The 19,986-nt window shown below is 40.5% G+C and overlaps 1 protein-coding gene across 1 annotated transcript in view; it reads left to right on the top strand.

Moving 5' to 3' along the window:
* The window catches only part of CNBD2 (cyclic nucleotide binding domain containing 2), a 91,627-nt gene extending 75,843 nt beyond the window's left edge, over positions 1 to 15,784 (top strand). The window contains exons 11-12 of the mRNA XM_007474258.3: positions 2,151 to 2,314; positions 15,294 to 15,784. Coding sequence (XP_007474320.1) covers positions 2,151 to 2,314; positions 15,294 to 15,630 — 501 coding nt within the window. The 3' untranslated portion in view covers positions 15,631 to 15,784. The remainder of the gene's footprint in view (positions 1 to 2,150; positions 2,315 to 15,293) is intronic.
* The last annotated feature ends 4,202 nt before the right edge of the window (positions 15,785 to 19,986 follow it).

The raw sequence follows: 19,986 nt of genomic DNA on the forward strand, positions 1-19,986 counted from the left end.
AGTGCCATCTACCCATCCGATTGGTTAAGATGACAAAAAGAGGAGAATGACTGTTGGAGAGGATGTGGGAAAACAGGTTCTGTAGTGCTCTGTTAGTTGAGCTGTGAACTGATGCAACTATTCTGAAGAACAATTTGGAACTAAGACCCCCCAAAGCTATTAAACTGTACACATTCTTTGTCCCAGTTATACTGCTACTAGTTTGATACCTTAAAGAGATCAAAGAAAGAAGAAGGGGACCTATATGTACAAAAATATTTATAGCAATTCTTTCTATGGTTGTAAAAACTGAGTAGATGCTGATCAAATGGGGAATGGCTGAACAAGTTATAGTATATGATGTAATGGAATAATATTGTGCAATAAGATGCGATGAAGAAGAAGAGAATTTCAGAAAAATGTTAGAAGACTTGGATGAACTGATGAAGGAAAGCAAGCAGAACCAGAAGAACAATATACAGTGACAACAATATGGATAATCAACTCTGAAAGACTTTACTGACTGATCAATACAATGACAAACCACAATTCCAAGGGAATCATGATGAAACATGTCTACTTCCAGAAAGAGAACTCATGGACTCAGAGTGCAGACTGAAAGATATTTTCTTCTCTTTATTCTGAATTCTTAAACATGGGTAATGTGGAAATTTGTTTTAGATGTCCATAAATATTTATAACCATTTTTTATTTTTCTTGATTTCTCAACAGGTTGGGAGTGGGGTGAGAATTTGGAACTGAAAATAAGATAAAACTGAATTAAAGCTAAAATAAGAGGTTTCAGAGAAAGCTGGGAAGAGATGAATGAACTAGAATAGAGTGAAGTGAGAAGAGCCAGGAGAACAAATTTACACAATCACAACACTATAAAAAAGCAATTTCGAAAAACTTAAGAACTCAATCAATACAGTGATCAGCCATTATTATAGAAGCCCAATAATTCAGAATGTTACCTACCTCCTGGCAGAGAGGTGTGATGGGCTAAATATGGAGAATGAGATATGCATATTTTTGGATACAGCTAATATGGGGTTTCAGTTTTGTTTGGCTTCCTATTTTAAGGTGTTTTTTTTTCTTTTTCAAAGCAAGGAGAAAAAATAATTAAAAAACAAAATAAAAAAGTTTTTTTTGTTAAAAAGAAAGGCATTAGAATGATCATTGGGAAGAATTTCAGAGAGGTAAGCTTATACACGGACAAATAGTTGAGCAAGGGTGATTTTGCCCTTCTTAGAGTCTCACTGAATTGATTGATTTGCCTAATTACCACTTCAGAAATGCCTCCATTGTACATGCCATAGTGCTGGGCTTTGGGATGGTATTGTAGCAGTCCACCCCTAGCTATGGGCAAGGGAAACAGTATGTACAGATTGTCTTAGAAGAGAGCATGCTCAGTCTTGAGCATGCTCAGTCTTGCACATGGCTGGGAAAGCCTCTGACCCTTGACCCCAGCTTTCCCCAGGTTAGGCGGGAACACAGGTTTCTTTGCGCTCACCTGGCTAAGAGAAACCACACCTATACCTTGTCATTAACCAATGATAATCATCCCTATGTATTGTGTATATTTGCATATCAAAGAGATTAAATACAGCCAGCAGGCTCCACCTTCTCTCTTCCCCTCTTCCTCTCTTCCCCTCTTCCCCTCTTCCCCTCTTCCTCACTTGGATCTCAGCTCCCACTGATGTCTGTCCTTGCTGGAGCTTGGCCTCTGGCAAAGCTCCATCTTTAATCCTTCTCTATCTCTCTCACCTGGGACCTGGCCTTCGGCCAGGCACTTTCTTTTCTCTATCATCTCTCTGACCTGTGTGGTATTAAGTTTGGATCACTGGACGGTTACAAGCCTTCTGAGTAGTCCACTGATCGGAGTATTGCTGTGGCTCATTGATAATTAATAAGGCCTGCATTTCTGACTCATTCCTGCCACCTCATATCTCTAATTTGGCTCCGCCATCCCCCTCGTGGTATCCAAAACTTCTATCCTTCCTCTATCTTCCTATCTTAAAGCTTCTCTCCCCTGGGGAAGCTTTAGATATGGGGCCTGATGACCAGAGAGAGAGAAGGGGAGGTGACCTCTGGTGGGTCTTGCAGTTGCTTTTTCTGTGTTGTGTTTTCCGTTGTTTGTGTTTTGAAAAGGACTGTGTTTCTTTCTCCAGGGCCTGCACCAATACCTCATTCCTGACAGCTTACAGGATAAGCGAAAGATGATCTTGATAAGTCAAGGAGCCACAGTTATTCGAGTAAGAAAGGACATCTTTGATGAACTCATAGATACAGAAACTAAAGAAAAAGTGAAAGAATTTCAGATCGCCTATCCCAGGTCAGTGTTGGGAATGGGCTGTAACAGTCTGCGAAGTCAGTCTGGGGACCTGCAGCAAGATATATTGTTGTTGTTGAGTCATCTTCAATCATGTCCGACTCTCCATGACCCTATTTGGCTTTTTCTTGGCAAAGTTACTGGAGCAATTTGCCATTTCCTTCTCCAGCTCATGTAAAGATGAGGAAATGGAGGCAAACACAGTTATGTGACTTTTCTAGGGTCTCATAGCTAGTAAGTGTCTGAGGTTGGATTTGAACTCGTCTTCCTGACTCCAAGCTTGGCACCCATATCCACTGTGTTGCTTAACTGTCCCAATAAGATTTGGAGATGTCTTTTAAGAAAATCAATTTTCTTCCCGTCTTAGAAGGGTGGGAAGAAAGATGTCATCTGGCCAGTAATTCAATTAACAGTCATCTTTTTTCCAAACGACTCCAATTTCATCTTTAAACTTTCATATTGTAAACAACAGTGTGTGTGTGTGTGTGTGTGTGTGTGTGCAATTCCCTGATTCCCAGCTCTGCTCTTTACCTGCTGTGTGACACCTCACTTGACTTGACTTCTCTGATCTTTCTTTGTTTGGGGGGCAACTTACTTTTATTTGCTACAGCTCATACTGATGGATTTTCTAGCTACAGAAGCTTTTAGAGATTCTACTAAATCATAGAAGGTTGTGATCTATGTGGGTAAAAGGGACCATGGATTTAAGAGTTTCTAAAGGAGTACTTCTACTACCTATTTCATAGGGGGTAGTTCTGAGCTCTTTGCAAATTCTAAAACGTGATTATTCTTGGTATTTCAATTGTGTCTGACTCTTCATTGAGGTTTTCTTGGCAGAGATACTGGAGAGGTTTGCCATTTCTGTCTCCAGCTCATTTTACAGATAAGGAAACTAAGGCAAGCAAGCAGGTTAAATAACTTGCTCAGGGTTCCACTGCTGGCAAGTATCTGAGGCTGCATTTGAACTCAGATCTTCCTGACCCCAGGCCTGATGCTCTATCCACTGAGTTACCTAGCTGCCCCATCAAGCAGGAAATAATTATGTGAATTAATAACTTTCTAAAAAAGTGGTAACCCAGAGCAGGTACATTGTAGAATGAGACTTTGGGAAAAGTTATTTGTTCTCTCTATCTCTGTCTCTGCCTGTTTTGTCAGCTGTAAAATGGGGAATTTGGACTAGATACATTAATCAAACAAGTATTAAGTACCCACATTGTGCTTAGGCACTAGGGATACAAAGGGGAAAAAATTAACTAGTTCCTACCTTCAAGGAACTTGCAGTCTATTGGGGGAAAGAAATATTTATTTTAAGTATTTGCAAAATATATAAGAAATATGTAGAAGGTAATTTAGTGGAAGTTAAAGGAAGGAAACAGGCCTTCATTAAGTGCCTATTGTTATATGCTAGGCACTTTGTTTTACAAATATTACCTAATTTCATCCTCATGACAATCCTACTGGGAAAGAAGTGCTATTACTACTCCCATTTTACAGTTACAGAAAATGAAGGAAGTTAAATGATTTGCCTAGAGTCACATAGTTATTGTCCAAGACTGGATTCGAACTCAGGTCCTTCTTGACTCTTAAGGGCAACTAGGTAGCATAGAATGGTTAGAGTTCCAGTTAGAGTCAGGAAGACTCAATGTCCTGAGTTAAAATCTGGCCTCAGATACTTACTAGCCATGTGACCCCTGGACAAGTCATTTCACCCTGTTTGCTTCATCGTCCTTATCTATCAAAAGAACTGGGGAAGGAAATGGCAAACTACTTCAGTATTTCTGCCAAGAAAACCCCAAATGGAGTTATGAAGAGTCAGGAATCCCTGAAAATGTCTGAAACCCCCCCTCCCCGGCCCCATCCCTTGACTCTAGACTCCTTAGCCCTTTAGCTCCTTAACCTTTTAGCTTCTTAGCTGCATCAGGCACTAAGAGCTGGGAGGGGAGAGAGGTTAGGAATTGGAAAAGACTAAAGAGAATGTTTGAATTGAGCTTTGAAGGAAAGAATTTGAAGAGCAGAAATCAAGAGGCAATATATTCCAGTCATGAGAGCCTGCCAATACAAGAGCACAGAATTGAGAGATAGGGGGTGTTAAACGTATATCAGAACTAGCAAAAACAAAACAAAACAAAACAAAAAACAACCAATTTGGTTGAATCTTAGAATGTTTTACAGGTAATAATTTATAATAAAGCTGGAAAGGTAGGTTGGAATAAGGTTGTGAATATCTTTAAAAATAGGACAGTTTTTATTTCATCCTAGAGGTAATAAGGAGCCACTGGAGTTTAGTGAGTAGGGGAGTGACCTGGTCATATCTGTGCTTTAGAAAGATCACTTGGGTGGAGGATGTATCAGGGAGGGGAGAGACCAGAAGCAGGAGTAGTAGTTTGGAAGTTACCACAGTTAGTAAGGTGAGAGGTAATGTGATGAATTAGGGCAATAGCAATGCGAGCAGAGAGGTGACAAATACAGGAGATGTTATGGTACATGAGACTGACAAGACTTGGCAACTGATTAGATATATGAGTTAAATAAGGGAGAGTGAGGAATCAGACAGAACTATGAACCTGGGTGGACTGGAAAAATGTCGATGCTCCAGACAGAAACAGAGAAGTTTGGAAGAAGGTGTACTTTTTGAGGGGAGGAAATAATGTCTTCTGTTTTGGACTTTTGTAGAACTTGAGATGTCTATATGACATCTAGTTTTAAAATATCCAATGAGTAGTTGGGCATGCAGGATTGGAGAGGGACTGGAGCAAGATATATAGATTTGGGAGTCATCTACAAAGAGATGAAAATTAAACCCATTGGAACTGATGTGTGTGTGTGTGTGTGTGTGTGTGAGAGAGAGAGAGAGAGACAAACAGACAGACAGAGAAAGATGAGGGAGAAAGAGATAAGAGAGTGAGAAAGAGAGAAGAGAGAAAAAAGAGAGAGAAAGATGAGGGGATAAGGGTGAGAGATGAGAGTGAGAAAGAGAGAGAGAGAGAAAGAGAGAGAGGAGAGGGAGAGAAAGAGAGAGAGAGAGAGAGAGAGAGAGAGAGAAAGAGAGAGAGAGAGAGAGCCTGTAGAGTGAAAAAAGAAAATAATCCAGGACAAAGCCTCAGTACAATTCCTTTTAGGGAGTGTGATATAAGTGATCCAGCAAAAGAGACTGAGGAGAGGTCAGTCAAGGAGGAAAACCAAGAGAGAATGATGTTTTTAAAAAAAAGAAGAAAGAAAGAAAAAAGAAAGGCAAAAACCCAGAGAGGAGAGTATCCAGAAGGAGAGGGTGGTTATCAGTATTGGATACTGCATTCTGGAGAATGAGGACTGATAAGAGACCATTAAATGTGTCTTTGGCATCTGGCCTCAGCCACTTCCTAGCTGTGTGACCCTGGGCAAGTCACTTAACCATCCTTGCCTAGCCCTTACTGCTCTTCAGCCTTGGAAGCAATCCAGAGTATTGATTCTACGATGGAAAGTGAGGGTTTAAAAAACAAAAAAGGTCATTGGTAACTTTGGAGAGAGTATTTTCAGTTGAGTTGTGAGTTTGGAAGCCAGATTGCAAGAGGTAGGGAAGTGAGTGAGTGGGTGGAGAGAAAGTAGAGGCACTGAGGATAGAGGCAGCTTTTTTTCTAGTTTGGCTGTAAAAGGGATGAGAACACAGGATGAGCTCAGGGGAGATGGTATGTTCAAGTGAGAAGCTGAACTAACTCTCAAATTCCACTATTCAGTGACAAGAGGACCTAAATACTCTGTAAATGCAGCCTTGGGCCCTCTCTGGAGCTCCAGGCTCAATCAATATATTGATTAGGGTAGGAAGACAAACTTTAAATAGTCTCTGCCTTCAAGGAACTTACATTCTAAGGAAAGAGTCAAAATGTACATAGAGAAGTATACACTCAAGACAAAAGAATATAAGATAGTTCTGAGAGGGAGGGACTGCATGTCGGCCAGTGCCATTCTTCTGCTAGAGCACCTTCAGTGGCTGCCGGTTGCCTTTCTGATAAAATACAAATTCCTCAGTTTGCTATCTAAAACTGTTCGTAATCTGGTTCCAGACTAGTTTTCCAGAGTTTTTTCATGTTACTTCCTTTCATGCTGACTACATTTGGGTCAAAATGACCCACTTCAGTAATTCTCAAGATTTTTTTGGTCTTGACTCTTTCATGCTTTTAAAATTATTGAAGGTTCCAAAGAGCTCTTGCTTGTGTGGGTTAACATCTCTTGATATTTACCATTAGAAATGAAAACTGAAAACATGTAAAACTATTTATTAATTTGTTAAAAATAGTAATAAGCCCATTGAATGCTAACTAACATAAGTAGCATATTTTATGAAAAATAACTATTTTCCTAAACAATAAAATTTAGTGAAAAGAGAGGCATTGTTGTACCGAATTTTGTGTATCTTTCATTTCTGGCTTCAGAGCTGACAGCTGGATTGTCCTATCTGTTTCTGCATTCAATCTGTTGCAATCTGTTGTCTGGAAGTATTGAAGGAAATCTAGCTTCACATAGATATGCAGTTGAAAAAGGGAGATATATTTTAATGGGCAAATAAATTTGTATTACTATGAAATAGTTTTGGCCTCAAAGACCCATTGAAAGGGTCTGGGACCCTCGGGTCACACTTTGAGAAGTGGATCTACTTGCTGTGTACCCTGAAATTAGAATTCACAGAGTCACAGAATATGGAACTTGAAAAGAGATCTTAGCAGCTTTTTATTTTTTTAAACCCTTTTCTTCCATCGTAGAATCAATACTGTGTATTGGTTCTAAGACAGAAGAGTGGTAAGGGCTAGGCAATGGGGGTTAAGTTGACTAGTCCAGGGTCACACAGCTAGGAAGTGCCTGAAGCCACATTTGAACCCAGGATCTCCTATCTCTAAGCCTGGCTTTCAATCCACTGAGCCACCCAGCTGCCCCCATCAGCTTCTTATTCTCACCCGTAACCTCACTATTATATGTCTGACAAGTGATCATTTAGTCTGTGCCTAAAGATCTCCACAAAGGGGAATCCATTACCTCTCAAAGCAACCCAAAGTTTTTTTTTTTTAATTGATGGTACCTTTTATTTATTTTTAAACATTTTCCATGGTTACATGATTCATTTTCTCTCCCTCCCCTCTTCTCTCCCCACTCCCAGAGCTGACAAGCAATTCCATTGCAACCCAAAGTTTCTAATAACTGATAGTTGAAAAATTTTAAATGCCTATATTCAAGGGGCAGCTAGTACAGTGGATAGAGCACTGGGCCTGGAGTCGAGAGGATCTGGGTTCAAATTTGGCCTCAGATACTTCCTAGCTATGGGACCCATGCATGGCAAATCACTTAACCCCATTGCCTAATCCTTACTTCTCTTCTGCTTTGGAATCAATACTTAGCATCAAGTCTAAAACAGAAGTTAAGGGTTTTTGAAAAAAGAAAAAAGTTCACTATTCCAATCAAAGAGCAGCTACATCTTCATTTTGACAAAAGAATCAGGCTAGATACCATTCCTAAATCTAAAGCACTTCTATATAGTATTTTCCCAAACCACAACATAAAAATACCTTGTAAAAATGACATTAATAGACAATCTCATGAACTTATAAGTACAAATGAAATTTACAATCAGTCCAAGGACATTCCTCTAGTGGATCTCCAAATTAGTTTACACAGAAAAGCTGTTCCATTCATCTATGAATTTTGGGATTCTATGTTATTCATTCCAATTTACTCTGTATATAGCTTGTTTGTACATACTTGTTTGCATGTTGTTTCCCCTATTAGATTATGAGCTCCTTGAGGGCAGGGACTCCCTTTGCCTTCTTTGTATCCCCAATTCTTAGTCCAGAGCCTGTCCAATAGAATAGAATAACATTAAAAATAGGTACTTTGGGGGGCAACTGGGTGAATCAGTGGATTAAGAGCCAGGCCCAGAGATGGGAGGTCCTGGGTTCAAACCTGACCTCAGACACTTCCTAGCTGTGTGACCCTGGGCAAGTCACTTGATCCCCCCCTTGCCTAGCCCTTACCACTCTTCTGCCTTGAAACCAATCTATGGCATTGATTCTAAGACAGAAGGGAAGAGTTAAAAAAAAGTATAGTGAATGACCAGCTGACTAGTTGCATTCAGAAACTATTATAGAGTAGTTATTACTTCTGTTCTCCCAGTTACAAAGAATGTGTGGCACCAGCAGTTACCTTTCAGAGACCAAGTAAACTATGCTGTGAATAATAATTGTTCCCAACTCATTTATCTAACCCAATCTAAATCCAAGTTTTCAATTGTTCAATTTTAAAGGTTGCTATGTGAGTGATTTGTTACTTTTCTACATCCACCAGAATACCAGAATTTGTGAAATTAACCTTGGAAATCATAATAAGAAAAAAACTAACTCCAAATGCCTAGGGAAGAAACATGTATTTCTTCAAGTGGAGTTCACAGTTTTTTAGGCATAGCAGGCTTACTAGTCTAGTCTTCTCTTATCAATGAGGTCTTGAAAAACTTCCTAAAAACATATCCTGCCAATTTCTGCAATCCTGGGCTTTTCTTTTTCCTCTTCTATTTTTCAAAGTTGGCCCTTGCTGGAGATTCTGATACTGGCAAAAATGAGGACTTTGTCACAGTCTCTGTTGAAGTGAAAACTCCCTACTCTTCTATCTTTGGAGAATCAGGAATTGACGTAACTCATCTGACTTCTGGATGAATTAATGCCACTGTAGGCAGTTGAAATGTCAGATTTTATTTTTTACCTTTCAAGAGAATCTTTGTATACTTCTCACTCTTTTAATTGAGCCTCAAGTCAAGACTATCATGTAAAAACTATCTCTAATTTCTCTTTTTGTTGTTTCTGAACCCGATTAACCCAGATGGATCTGTGCAAATTTGTTTACATTGACTCAGCATTTTATTTTTTAATAGTTAATTTCTTAACTTCCTACCTCTTTGATTTAAAATCATTTTTCAAATGGTTTTGAGATTGACTTTCCTTTTTCTCCATTGAATCTTTTTTAAATTAGCACAATTTTCTTATGACTCTCAAATTCATGGTAAATTCATCTTTTGATCAGTGCTGAAGTTTCCAGGTTTGCAGACAATTTTTCATTTTGCCAGGTCCAACACTTCCAATTTAGTTTCTTGAGAACTTGCAAATATGCACAGTCTATCCCAATTCTTTTAAAGTGACTTTGCTTCTAATTTACTGAAGCAATTGTTGATGTTTAGTCATTTCAGATCTGTCTGACTCTTAATGACCTCATTTTTGAGTTTTCTTGGCGAAGATATTGGAGTGGTTTGGCATTTTCTTCTCCATCATATTTTACAGATGAGAAAACTTAAGGCAAACAGTGTGAAGTGACTTGTCTAGGGTCACACAGCTTGTTAGTGTTTGAGGCTGGATTTGAACTCAGTTCTTCTTGACTCCAGGCCTGCCACTCCATCAGTTTTTCCACCTAGCTACCTACCTAGACAATTATATTCCGTAAATCATTGAGAAGCTCAAGGTGATCAGGCAAATTCCTGACCTGCTTCCTTAAAGGCCTTCCTTTTTTTGCCCCTAAATTATTTTACTCATCTTTTCGGAGGCAAATTTCCCCTTATTTAAAACAAAAGAAAATATAAGAGAACAACTTTCCTGAGCCAAATAAGACTTAGCTTCAAAATGGGGAGAAGGTGCTTTTTTTTTTTTTTTGGCCTCCTCTGATTTTGGAGTCAGAGGAAACAGAACTTAAAAAACAAACAATCTCAGAAATGTTATTAGGTTACAGTTCCAAGGCAGAAAGTAGTAAGGGCTAGGCATTTGGGATTAAGTGGATTTGCCTAGGGCTACCCAGCTAGGAAGTGTTTAAGGTCACATTTGAACCCAGAATCTCTCATCTCCAGGCCTTACTCTCTATCCACTGAGCCACCTGGCAGCCTACCTGTTTATTGAATAGATATCAACACACACTTAAAGAGAAAAAACAAAGATTTCCATTCCTCCTAACATTCATTAACATAATCAGAATCCATTGACTCAATTTAGTTTAAATAAGGAACCCTTAAAAAACTTTAGCCAAATCCCTTTAATTTGTGTACTTTGGGGAATTTTATATATGTGGTTATGTATGTGACATATAGTTATCACATATATGATAAACTGAAGATCATTTAAGAGACTGAAGGCATTATCGTTAAAGAGGATCAGGAAAGGTTTATTATGGAAAGTGGAATTTTAGCTGGGACTTGAAGGAAGCCAGAGAAGCCAGGAGATGGAGGTGAAGAGAGAGAGAATTCCAGGCATGAGGGAGAGTCAGAGAAAAATGTCTGTAATCAGCAGAGACAGCGCTTTGTGCAAGGACACTCAGTACTGACCTTGTCTAATTGGTGGAGGATCTCTTCTCAAAGCTCACTGAACACGAAGAACCCCAAACTGGTCTTTTTCTTTTGGCCACAGAGGCATCTCTGGCCACATTTCCCATGGCTGAAGAGCCAGTGATCTGGAGGCCACTCTGATAGGAAGAGCTACTGACCAATTTTGGTCAAGCACTCCAAAACGATGAGAAGAATCTCTGAGCAAGAGGTCTAGCACTTCTGGGGGAACCCTTGCGGTCTTGTGGCAAAATGTCCCTTCACTGCAGAGGACTTTCTGCTATTAAGATCATTCTCTTCATCTTTATATCTTGAAGTGCAAAACAAATGGATTTTGGAGCAGCTAGGTGACTCAGTGGATAGAATATTGGGTCTAGAATCAGGAAGACTCACGTTCCTGAGTTCAAATCTGTTTTCAGATATTTCCTAGTGTGACCCTGGGCAAGTCACTTAACCTCAATTGCCTAGCCCTCAATGCTCTTCTTACCTGGAACCAATACTCAGTATCAATTCTAAGACAAAAGGTAAGGGTTTAAAAACAAGATTAAAAATAAATAAAACAAGCCACAAAACTGTGAAAAGAGCAAATTGATCACTTGCTCAATTGGGAGTCCCTGGGCAGAGACCAGTGGGCTTCATGGAATTCCTAGAGTGGCAAGGAGTAATTAAGCTGCTGCTCATGAACTGGGTCCAAAGTGCTGGGTCATCTACTGTTAGATTTGCTGCTCAACTCAGAGAAAAGGGCCAGGAAAGCTCATCTGTCAGCCAGACTCACAGGGTCCCGAACAATATCCCCCTTGTTCAGAAACCTTGGGGCCTTTTCCCTTGGATGGTCAGGATTCAGGTGCAACTGAAATTGGCTTAGATCCCAGAGCAGAAGGTGATTTAATGCTGCATAAGAAGCAGCTTTCTACTGGCAGAATATAAAGCTAACCATATACAACACAAGGTGACCACCAACACAGACATGAACAGAAACAAACACATACCTCTTATGGCATCTAACAGCGTTGGCTTTTCTGTTAAAGGTTCAGGTTCTGTGAGCTTAGGCAGAAGTCAGCAAGACTGGGGCAGCACTGCTTTGAAAATTTTTCTCTAAAGATCTAAAATACTCCCTCACCTCTGTTGAATTAGCTATAAAAGCCTTTCAAAGAGAAGCAGTCCTGGACCCATGTTGTCTTCTATTACGTATAAGAATATGAGTAAATGGCACCATTAAAACTAGAAAAAATATTAATATTCTGCATTTTAGGTGAAAATTTGCCTGAAAAAATTTTAGTTTAGTATAAATCCAAAATCCAAGCATTTATAACTGAAGAGGGAGGAGGAGGGAGAGAGAGAGAGATGCTTTAATTGGCATAGTCCCCTGTGCTGTCTGACATGACTTTTTACCCTGAGAAAATTTGAGTTAAAATTAATAGGAGTCATGAACAAGAAAAAAATCATAGTATGTAAGAATACAGTTTAGGTTAACACTCCATTTTGGAATTATTGAGTAAGCAAGTCATTATCTCATCCCTCCTGGATCACCCATTTCCTTGCTCCTGGAGTGAAAAATAAGGACTTCCACTCTGCAATAGCTATTAATTTTCATTTCCATTAGAGATGTATGGGTCATGGCACCAATCATTTTAGGTGTGAGGGGGGGAGTCATTGATGTTCAGAAGACCAAAGTTTCTCTTTGTTAAAATTAGGGATGGCTCAATCCAATTCCCTAAGAAAAGTCTTCTTGTCTTCAACGTCACCCTACCCTGGCCCCCCTTTATAAATCTCTTACCTTCAGTCTTAGAGTATTGGTTTACAGGCAGAAGAGAGGTTAGGGCTGGGCAATGGGGGTTCAATGATTTACTCAGAATCTTATAGCTAGGAAATGTCTGAGGTCAGATTTGAATCCTGGACCTGGCTGTCAGTCCACTGGGCCATCTACCTGCCCCCTATCATCTACTTTTCCAAGGGTTTTTCCTGGGAATATAGGAAGAGCTTTTGAGAAAAATATTTCTTAACATTTTCAGGTTAACTAAAGGGGAAGTTTTTATATACCTTCACAATAAGTATATACAAGATAGTTTTGAGAAGGAGTGCGTGTCTGACAATGTCACTCTCCGCCTAATGAACCTTCAGTGACTGCCTAGGGTCTCTCAGATAAAATACAAACTCCTCTGCTTAGCATCTAAAACTGTTCCCAGTTTGACTCCAGCCTAGCTTTCCAGGGTTCTTTTATGGTTACTCCCTTTCATACACTCTGTTTATAGTCACAATGACCTACAAGCTGTTCCCTGGAACTGGTACTCGGAGAATCAGAATTTGAAAGCTAGAAGGAATATCAGTTGTCGTCTCCTCCAACTTGTACCTAGAAACAATCCTCACGATCGTATACATTATTAGTGGTTGTCTAACCTCTGCTTTAAGACCTCCAGGGAAGGGGAACCCACCACCTCTCCAAGTGACCCATTGTACTTTTGGGTAGCTTTAATTATAAGGAAGTTTTTTCTTGACATGAATTTTAAATTTTGCCTTTTTGCAAATTTTACAATTATAGTTTGCAATCCTTTGTTCCTGGTTTCTGATCTTTCCTTCATTTATTGCTGATGTTTAGTTGTTTCCCATTCTTTGTGACCCCATGTAGAATTTTCTTGGCAAAGACACTGGAGTGGTTTGTAATTTCCTTCTCCAGCTCATTTTACAGATAAGGAAACTGAGGCCAACAGGATTAAGTGACTTGCTCAGGGACACACCACTAGTAAGTGTCTGAGGCCAAATTTGAACTCATAAAATCGAGTCTTCCTGACTCCAGACCCTGCACTATGGTATCATCCAGCTGCCCATCATCTCCCCTTTGCAACATAAACTCCCTGAGGAACTAGGAACAGTTTGATGTCTATCCATCCAGTTACTAGCTCAAGCACACAGGCTCTCTTGGTTGTTTCTATTTGTATCCCCCAATGCTTATTACAATGCTTGGCAGACAGCAAAGCCCTTAATGAATGCCTTCTCCCGTGAACAGTTAACTTAGTAAATGTTTGTTTGATGGCCATAAGATAGCTCATGTTTCTGTAGCGCTTTTTGTCCAGCTCCCATTTGATCCCCACAACCCTCTGAGGGAGGAAGTACATGGATCATGAGCCCCATTTTACAGATGAGAGAATGGAAACCAACAGAGATGAAAATAACATGTCTGTGGTCCCACAGCTAGTTGGTGGCCTTCAGGCCTGGTTTCCTCAACTACTGTATGTGAGCTGTATCTTCTTGTGATCTCCTTATGGGCAAGGTCTGGGAGTCGGTCAGCTAGGAGCAAGCTAGCCACCAAGGCCTTTGGAATGGAACTCAAACTCTCTTTGGAGCACAGATTAGAGTCGAAGGAACCTTAGAGATAATCTAGCCTATGTCTTCTTTTTATAGTTGAGGAAAGTGAGGACCAGAGGGATAAAGTCACTCGCCCAACATCACACAAGTAGTAAATGACCAACCCAACTATGGCTGGGTCAGTGGAAAGTAGGAAATGGCCAACTAACTCCAGGTCTCACACACTTTCCACTGCCTGCCAGTGAGGACCCTTAGTGGTCTCATCTCAGGTCCCAATTTCCTACTGAATTCTAGACATATTATTCCTGTAACTTCAAAGAGCCACCGAAAGACTCTGTGCTGGCCTTTTTTTTTTTTGAACCTAGCATATATTCCTTGCTAGTGGTCAGTCTTTCCTAACCAGGGTCAACAGAGATCAAAGACAGTCCAGTACTCTAGGACAGATCACAAAGTGGGACCAGTTCCATTTCCAAGAATGTGGTGACAGGGAAAGCTCATTCTGCCTTCTCCAAGGCACCTGCTTGTCAAGCAAAATGTGATCTTGTTGGTTGACTCATTTGCTTCTGTCAAACAGGACACCCCACTTTTTAAAGTATCTGAGGCAGGCTCTATTATCAAATGAGATGATATTTGTAAAGCACTTAGCATAGTGTCTGGCACATAGTAAGTACAAACTTTTTATTTATTTATATTTACTTAAACCCCTTACCTTTTGTCTTAGATACAATTATTAAGCATTGGTTCCAAGGCAGAAAAGGCTAGGTAATGGGAACTAAGTGACTTGCCTAAGGTCACACAGCTAAGAGGTGTCTGAGGTCAGATTTGAACCCAGGTCTTCCTGACTCCAGGACTGGCTCTCAATCCACTGAGCCACCTGATTGTCCTGTAGTAGGCAATTACTAAATGCTTATTCTTTCCCTTTCTCTCCTGTTGCCATCTGCATCTGTTTGTGGTCCTCTTTCCCAAGTTGATTTCATACTTAAAACTTTTTCTATTCTATCTTCTCTATATTTATATACATGGCTCTCTTGGGAAAGTGCTGGTGCAAGAAGGGCTCACTAGGTAAATCTTGATGCTTGTTTCTGTTGCTTCCAAATGTGGCATCTCCTTCTCCACCTTTCAGCTGCTAGTCCGAATGTATCTCCTGCTCTAGGTGGGACTCTGCTCCCATCCCCACCTTGACTCCTGTTAACTTTTTGGCCAGACTTGTAGTTTCTAGTATCCTTTTGTCCAAAGAGAAGAATGGGATGAATGAAGGTAGGTCCCGAGAGTTCTGAGTTGGGTCTGACCAAATAGTTGACTGTCATGCGACCCTGAATGTTTGCCAGCTGTCTTTACAAAGGCTTTGTGTTTCCCTTTTAGTGATGACATTATGTGCCAGAAGATCCTGAGTGAGAACACATGGAACATTTTCCGGAGCGACTTAATGAAACTCTTGACAAAATTTCCTGACTATGAACAGTTCACTGCATTCAAGAGCCCCCCGAAGGGTCTTTATTCACCTCTGTCTGGAATTCTGGATCTGAAGAGTTTAGGGAAGGAACAACCAATTTCATACCCTATCTTTCATGCCAAAGTGGATGAAACTCCAAAAAAGGTCCTTCCCCCCTTGAGAGTGGTAGAGCGCCTTTCTGCTCCCAGATATCAAGTTAAGGAACTCCTGCCTAAGTTCAGAAGTCCTGGTGTTCTCCTACGCTAAGGAGAAAGAGGTTGAGGAGCAGCGTTGCTGAAGGTGGGGGCCGTGGTCCCCTGCGTGGGCTTCCCCAAGCAGGGCAGAGGTCTGGAAAAGTCATGGAGATGTGTGCTGTTGAACCCAACAAGCATTTCATGTTGGTCAGAACCAACACTCATAACTGTCTTCATGCCTCTTTCTTCAATTTTAAGAGCCAGTTTACACTTAGCTAGAAATTCTCCATTGTCTTCACACACTTCTTACCCCTGGCTTGGTAAGAAGGAGATTAGTAGCAAAAGGAGGGTGCTTTTAGGGCCATGCTTTTCACCCCAAATCAATTAGAATGAGAAATATGACCACTGCTATCCCACTGTCCTCTGACCTGGCCAGGCCCCACCTGGAGTAGAGTATATTTAGTTTTGGCACCACATTGTAGGAAAAAGGCAAGAAGATGACAAAGGATGAAGCTGTCCTCTGCGGATGAGTTGAAGGAACTGGGTTATAGGGCATTGGCGACTGATTTGCAACTCGAAGGACCTTAGAAACCACTAAATCCAAACCCCTCATCTTACTGTTGAGGAAACTGCGTGACTTTGCCAAGCGTAACATAACTTAGTGCTTGAGACAAGATTTAAACCCAGGTCTTCCTAATTCCAAGCCTTCACTGTGTCACCTCACTGCCAGTGGTTAAGAGGGGATGCTTAGCTGACAGAAGGGAAGGCTTAGGGAAGGGGAGGAGGAGAGGAAGATGTGATGGCTGTCTTCAGGTGTTTAAAGGGTGGTTCTGTGGTATCAAAGGAAGAATTAAGAGCAGCTGAGAAATTATAGGGAGGTGGCTTTCTGTTCAGTTTAAGGTAGAACATCCTAATTGTCAGTGCTATCCAGCAAGAGTGGTCTGCCTCAGAGACAGCTTCTCATAGATAGGAGTGTTCAATCCGAGGATGAATGACTCCAGGATTCCCATAAAAGACTCCTGCAATGGATGGGAGATTAGACTGTGGTAGAAGCACTAGCTCAAGGATTCAGAGGATCTTCGCCTCTGACAACTACCTAGTTGTCCCTGAACAAATCTCTTACCCTCCCTGGATCTGAGTTTCCTTATCTATAAAATGAGGGGGCTGGACTTGGTGGCCTCTAAAGTCTCTTTCAGTTCTAATTATATATCATGATCCTTCTGAGGTTCCTTTCAGTTGTGAAAGTCCAGGCCAATGATCAGTCCCAGGCTTCTCCTCACACCCTCTTGCTCCTTCACTGGGGCAAAAAAATCTAAGTGGAAAAATTCAGGTGTGGAAGAAGACAGAGTTCCATTTTGGACATGATCAAAGGTTTGGAAAATGACCCTGAGTACAGAGGTCTTCTGGGAGGGATGACAGGTGCCTGTGTCTAAGTAGTAGCACCATTGGTCCTAGATGATGGTAATTCACTCTGAGTTGGGAAGCAATGGAGCTTGGGAGAAGAACTCAGAATGGGAGCACTTTTGTGCAGTGTGAGGGATGCAGAATGGGGGGGGGTGTCTTTCTCTTTCTGTTCTCAAAATCATAGAATTTGAGTGCTGGAAGGGCCATCGGCAGAAGTCTAGACCACCCCATACATGAAAGAAATCCTGACTATAATATACCCAACAAAGGCTCTCCCAGTCTCTGCTTGAAAACCTCAAAGGAGTGACAGCCTTTCAGAGCAGCCTATTCCATTCGTGCATGATTTTAATTCTTCAGCATTTCCTGATATTGAGCTTGAATTTGCCTCTCTGAAGCTTCTATTACTTTCTGGCTGGCCTTTGGGACCAAGCAGAGCAAGTTTAATCCTTCCCCCCCCAGCACAGCCCTTCAAGTACTTGAAAATATCTCTCATGTTCTTCCCTAGTCTCCTCTTATCCAAGGTAAATATTCCCTTTTTCTCTAACTTATTCTCCTATAACATAGATTCGTAGGATAGAAGGCAATGGGGCCCAGAGAAAAAGAGGATTGGAGGGAAGAAGGAATGGAACAATTTATTAAATGCCTTTTATGGTGAAGCTGGGCATAGCAGATAGAGCACTGGGCTTAGAATCAGGAAAATTCATCTTCCTATTTTCAAATTCAGACTCAAATGCTTACTAGCTTTGTGATCCTGCACAAGTCACTTAAGCCTGTTTGCCTCAGTTTTCTCCTCTATAAAACGAACTAGAGAAGGAAATAGCAAACCTCTTTAGTATCTTTGCCATGAAAACAGAGAATAAAAGGCACCAGGAAAGCAGACGTGACTGACCAACAAAATGTGTGAAGCACTGAGCTAAGTGCTTTACAAATATTTTACTGGATTGCGAACTATATGAAGTTAATGAAAAGAGTCTTGACCTGGAAGCTGAGATCTGCCTTAAAAGAATGGTAATGAATTCACATTTCTGTAGTATTTGATAGTTTCCAAAAGGCTTTTTTATGCCCATTGACCCCCTGGTCCACACAGGAACCCTGTGAGTTCTTCAAAGTAGGTCTGATGGTAGTGATGACATTTCTACCCCATGTGAAGTTTTATGAAAAGTTATTCTCACAAACAATCCTGAGAAGTATATAAGAGTATTATTGTCCTCATTTTATGAGAAGAAACTGAGGTTCATGGAAATGAAGTCTTTTCCCTCAAGTCTCTCTCTTCCCCAGCTAATTACTGGTGACCTGAAGTAATCAAAAAGATTTCTTTCTTTTAGGTGCATCACTGTAGTCATCTCTTCAGAGTACTAAGGAAGAATAGTACTCTTAGGCGGATCAGTGAATGTTCCCTTGCCCTTGTCTTTGTCTGGTCACTATTTTAATTACTTCAAAAGAATCTTCTTCCTGGGTTGACCAGAAAGAGGGGAGTAGGACATTGCTTCCAAAATGATAAAGTCTGGCTAAGATGGTATCTCGTAGCAGTGGAAGGTGAAACCACTCTGATAATCCTTCCAAACCAATCTTTTAAAAAAAGCACCTCAAAATAACAGGAGTCAAAAACCAACAGCAAGATAGAATGAGGGGACTCTCCTGCTGAACACAACTTGAAAGGTAGGCAGAGAGAGTCTATATTTATGGGATAAGGGGGAACAGGAAGCAAAACTTCACACAAAGGAGTGCTGGCCAACCATCCTTCACTTATTGTACTAGGTTCTGAGCCTGGATATAGGTCAATTTTGGGATCCAAGGACCCTACTTACACCAACAATAGGGCACCCCACATCCCACATTCATCCCTTGAAATCCCAGGCCCTGGCACCAGCCCACAGTGAGACCCTTTCAAGCCTGCACCAAGATGAAGTCCTTAGATCCAGGCCAAAATAGGTCAGAGTGCTGAGTCCTGCAAGCCATCAACAGAGGAGACAGAATCAACAGCTTTCAGAACTCCCAGTCCATAGGCAAAAATAGGTTAGGAAAATAAGAAAACAGCAAAAAGAAACACCTAACCATAGAAAATTTCTATAGCGACAAAGAGCAAGGCATAGAGTCAACAGGGGAGGTTGAGATTCACACACAAAACTTCAAAGGAAAATGGGAATAGGTCTCAGGCACTAGAAGAAGCCAAAAAGGATTTTAAAAATCAGATAAGACAGGTGGAAAAAATGGGAAAAAGAAATGAAAGTAACATGAAAAGAAAATAGCTTAAAAAGCAAAATTAGCTAACTGGAAAAAAGAGGCACAAAAATCCAATGAAGAAAAGAGTTTTTTTTTTTAAGAATTGACCTACTCTTGATCAATGACACATTTAAACCCAGTGGAATTGCATGTCAGCTCTGGGGGGGGGGGGGGGAGGAGGGAAAGAACATGAATCATGGAATCATGGGAAAAGATTCTAAATTAACAAATAAAAATTTTCAACTAAAAAAAAAAGAATTGACCTACTAGGGGGCATCTGGGTGGCTCATTTGATTGAGAATCAGGCCCAGAGACAGGAGGTCCTGGGTTCAAATCTAGAAACAAATACTTCCTAGCTTTGTATCCCCCATTGCCTAGCCCTTACCACGCTTCTGCCTTGAAACCAATACCTGGTATTGATTCCAAGATGAAAGGTAAGGGTTAAAAAAAAAAGAATTGACCTATTGGAAAAAGAGGCAAAAAAAAATCCAATAAAGAAAAGAGTTCCATGAAAAGTAGAATAACCAAATGGAAAAGGAGGATCAAAAGGTCATGGAAGAAATTAATTCTTTAAAAATTAGAATTGGGCAAATAAAAGTTAATGACTTCACAAGGCATCAACAGTCATGATGAAAAACAAACATCGTAGACATCATATTACAAGAAATTATCAAAGAAAACTGCCCTCATATTCTTGAACAAAAAGGTAAAATAGAAATTGAAAGAATTCACAGATAGCTCTTGCAATAAATCACCAAATGACAATTCCCAGGAATGTTATAGTCAAGTTCAAGAGCTCCCA

This window comes from Monodelphis domestica, chromosome 1, assembly GCF_027887165.1.
Source record: "Monodelphis domestica isolate mMonDom1 chromosome 1, mMonDom1.pri, whole genome shotgun sequence".
Taxonomy (NCBI): Eukaryota; Metazoa; Chordata; class Mammalia; order Didelphimorphia; family Didelphidae; genus Monodelphis; species Monodelphis domestica.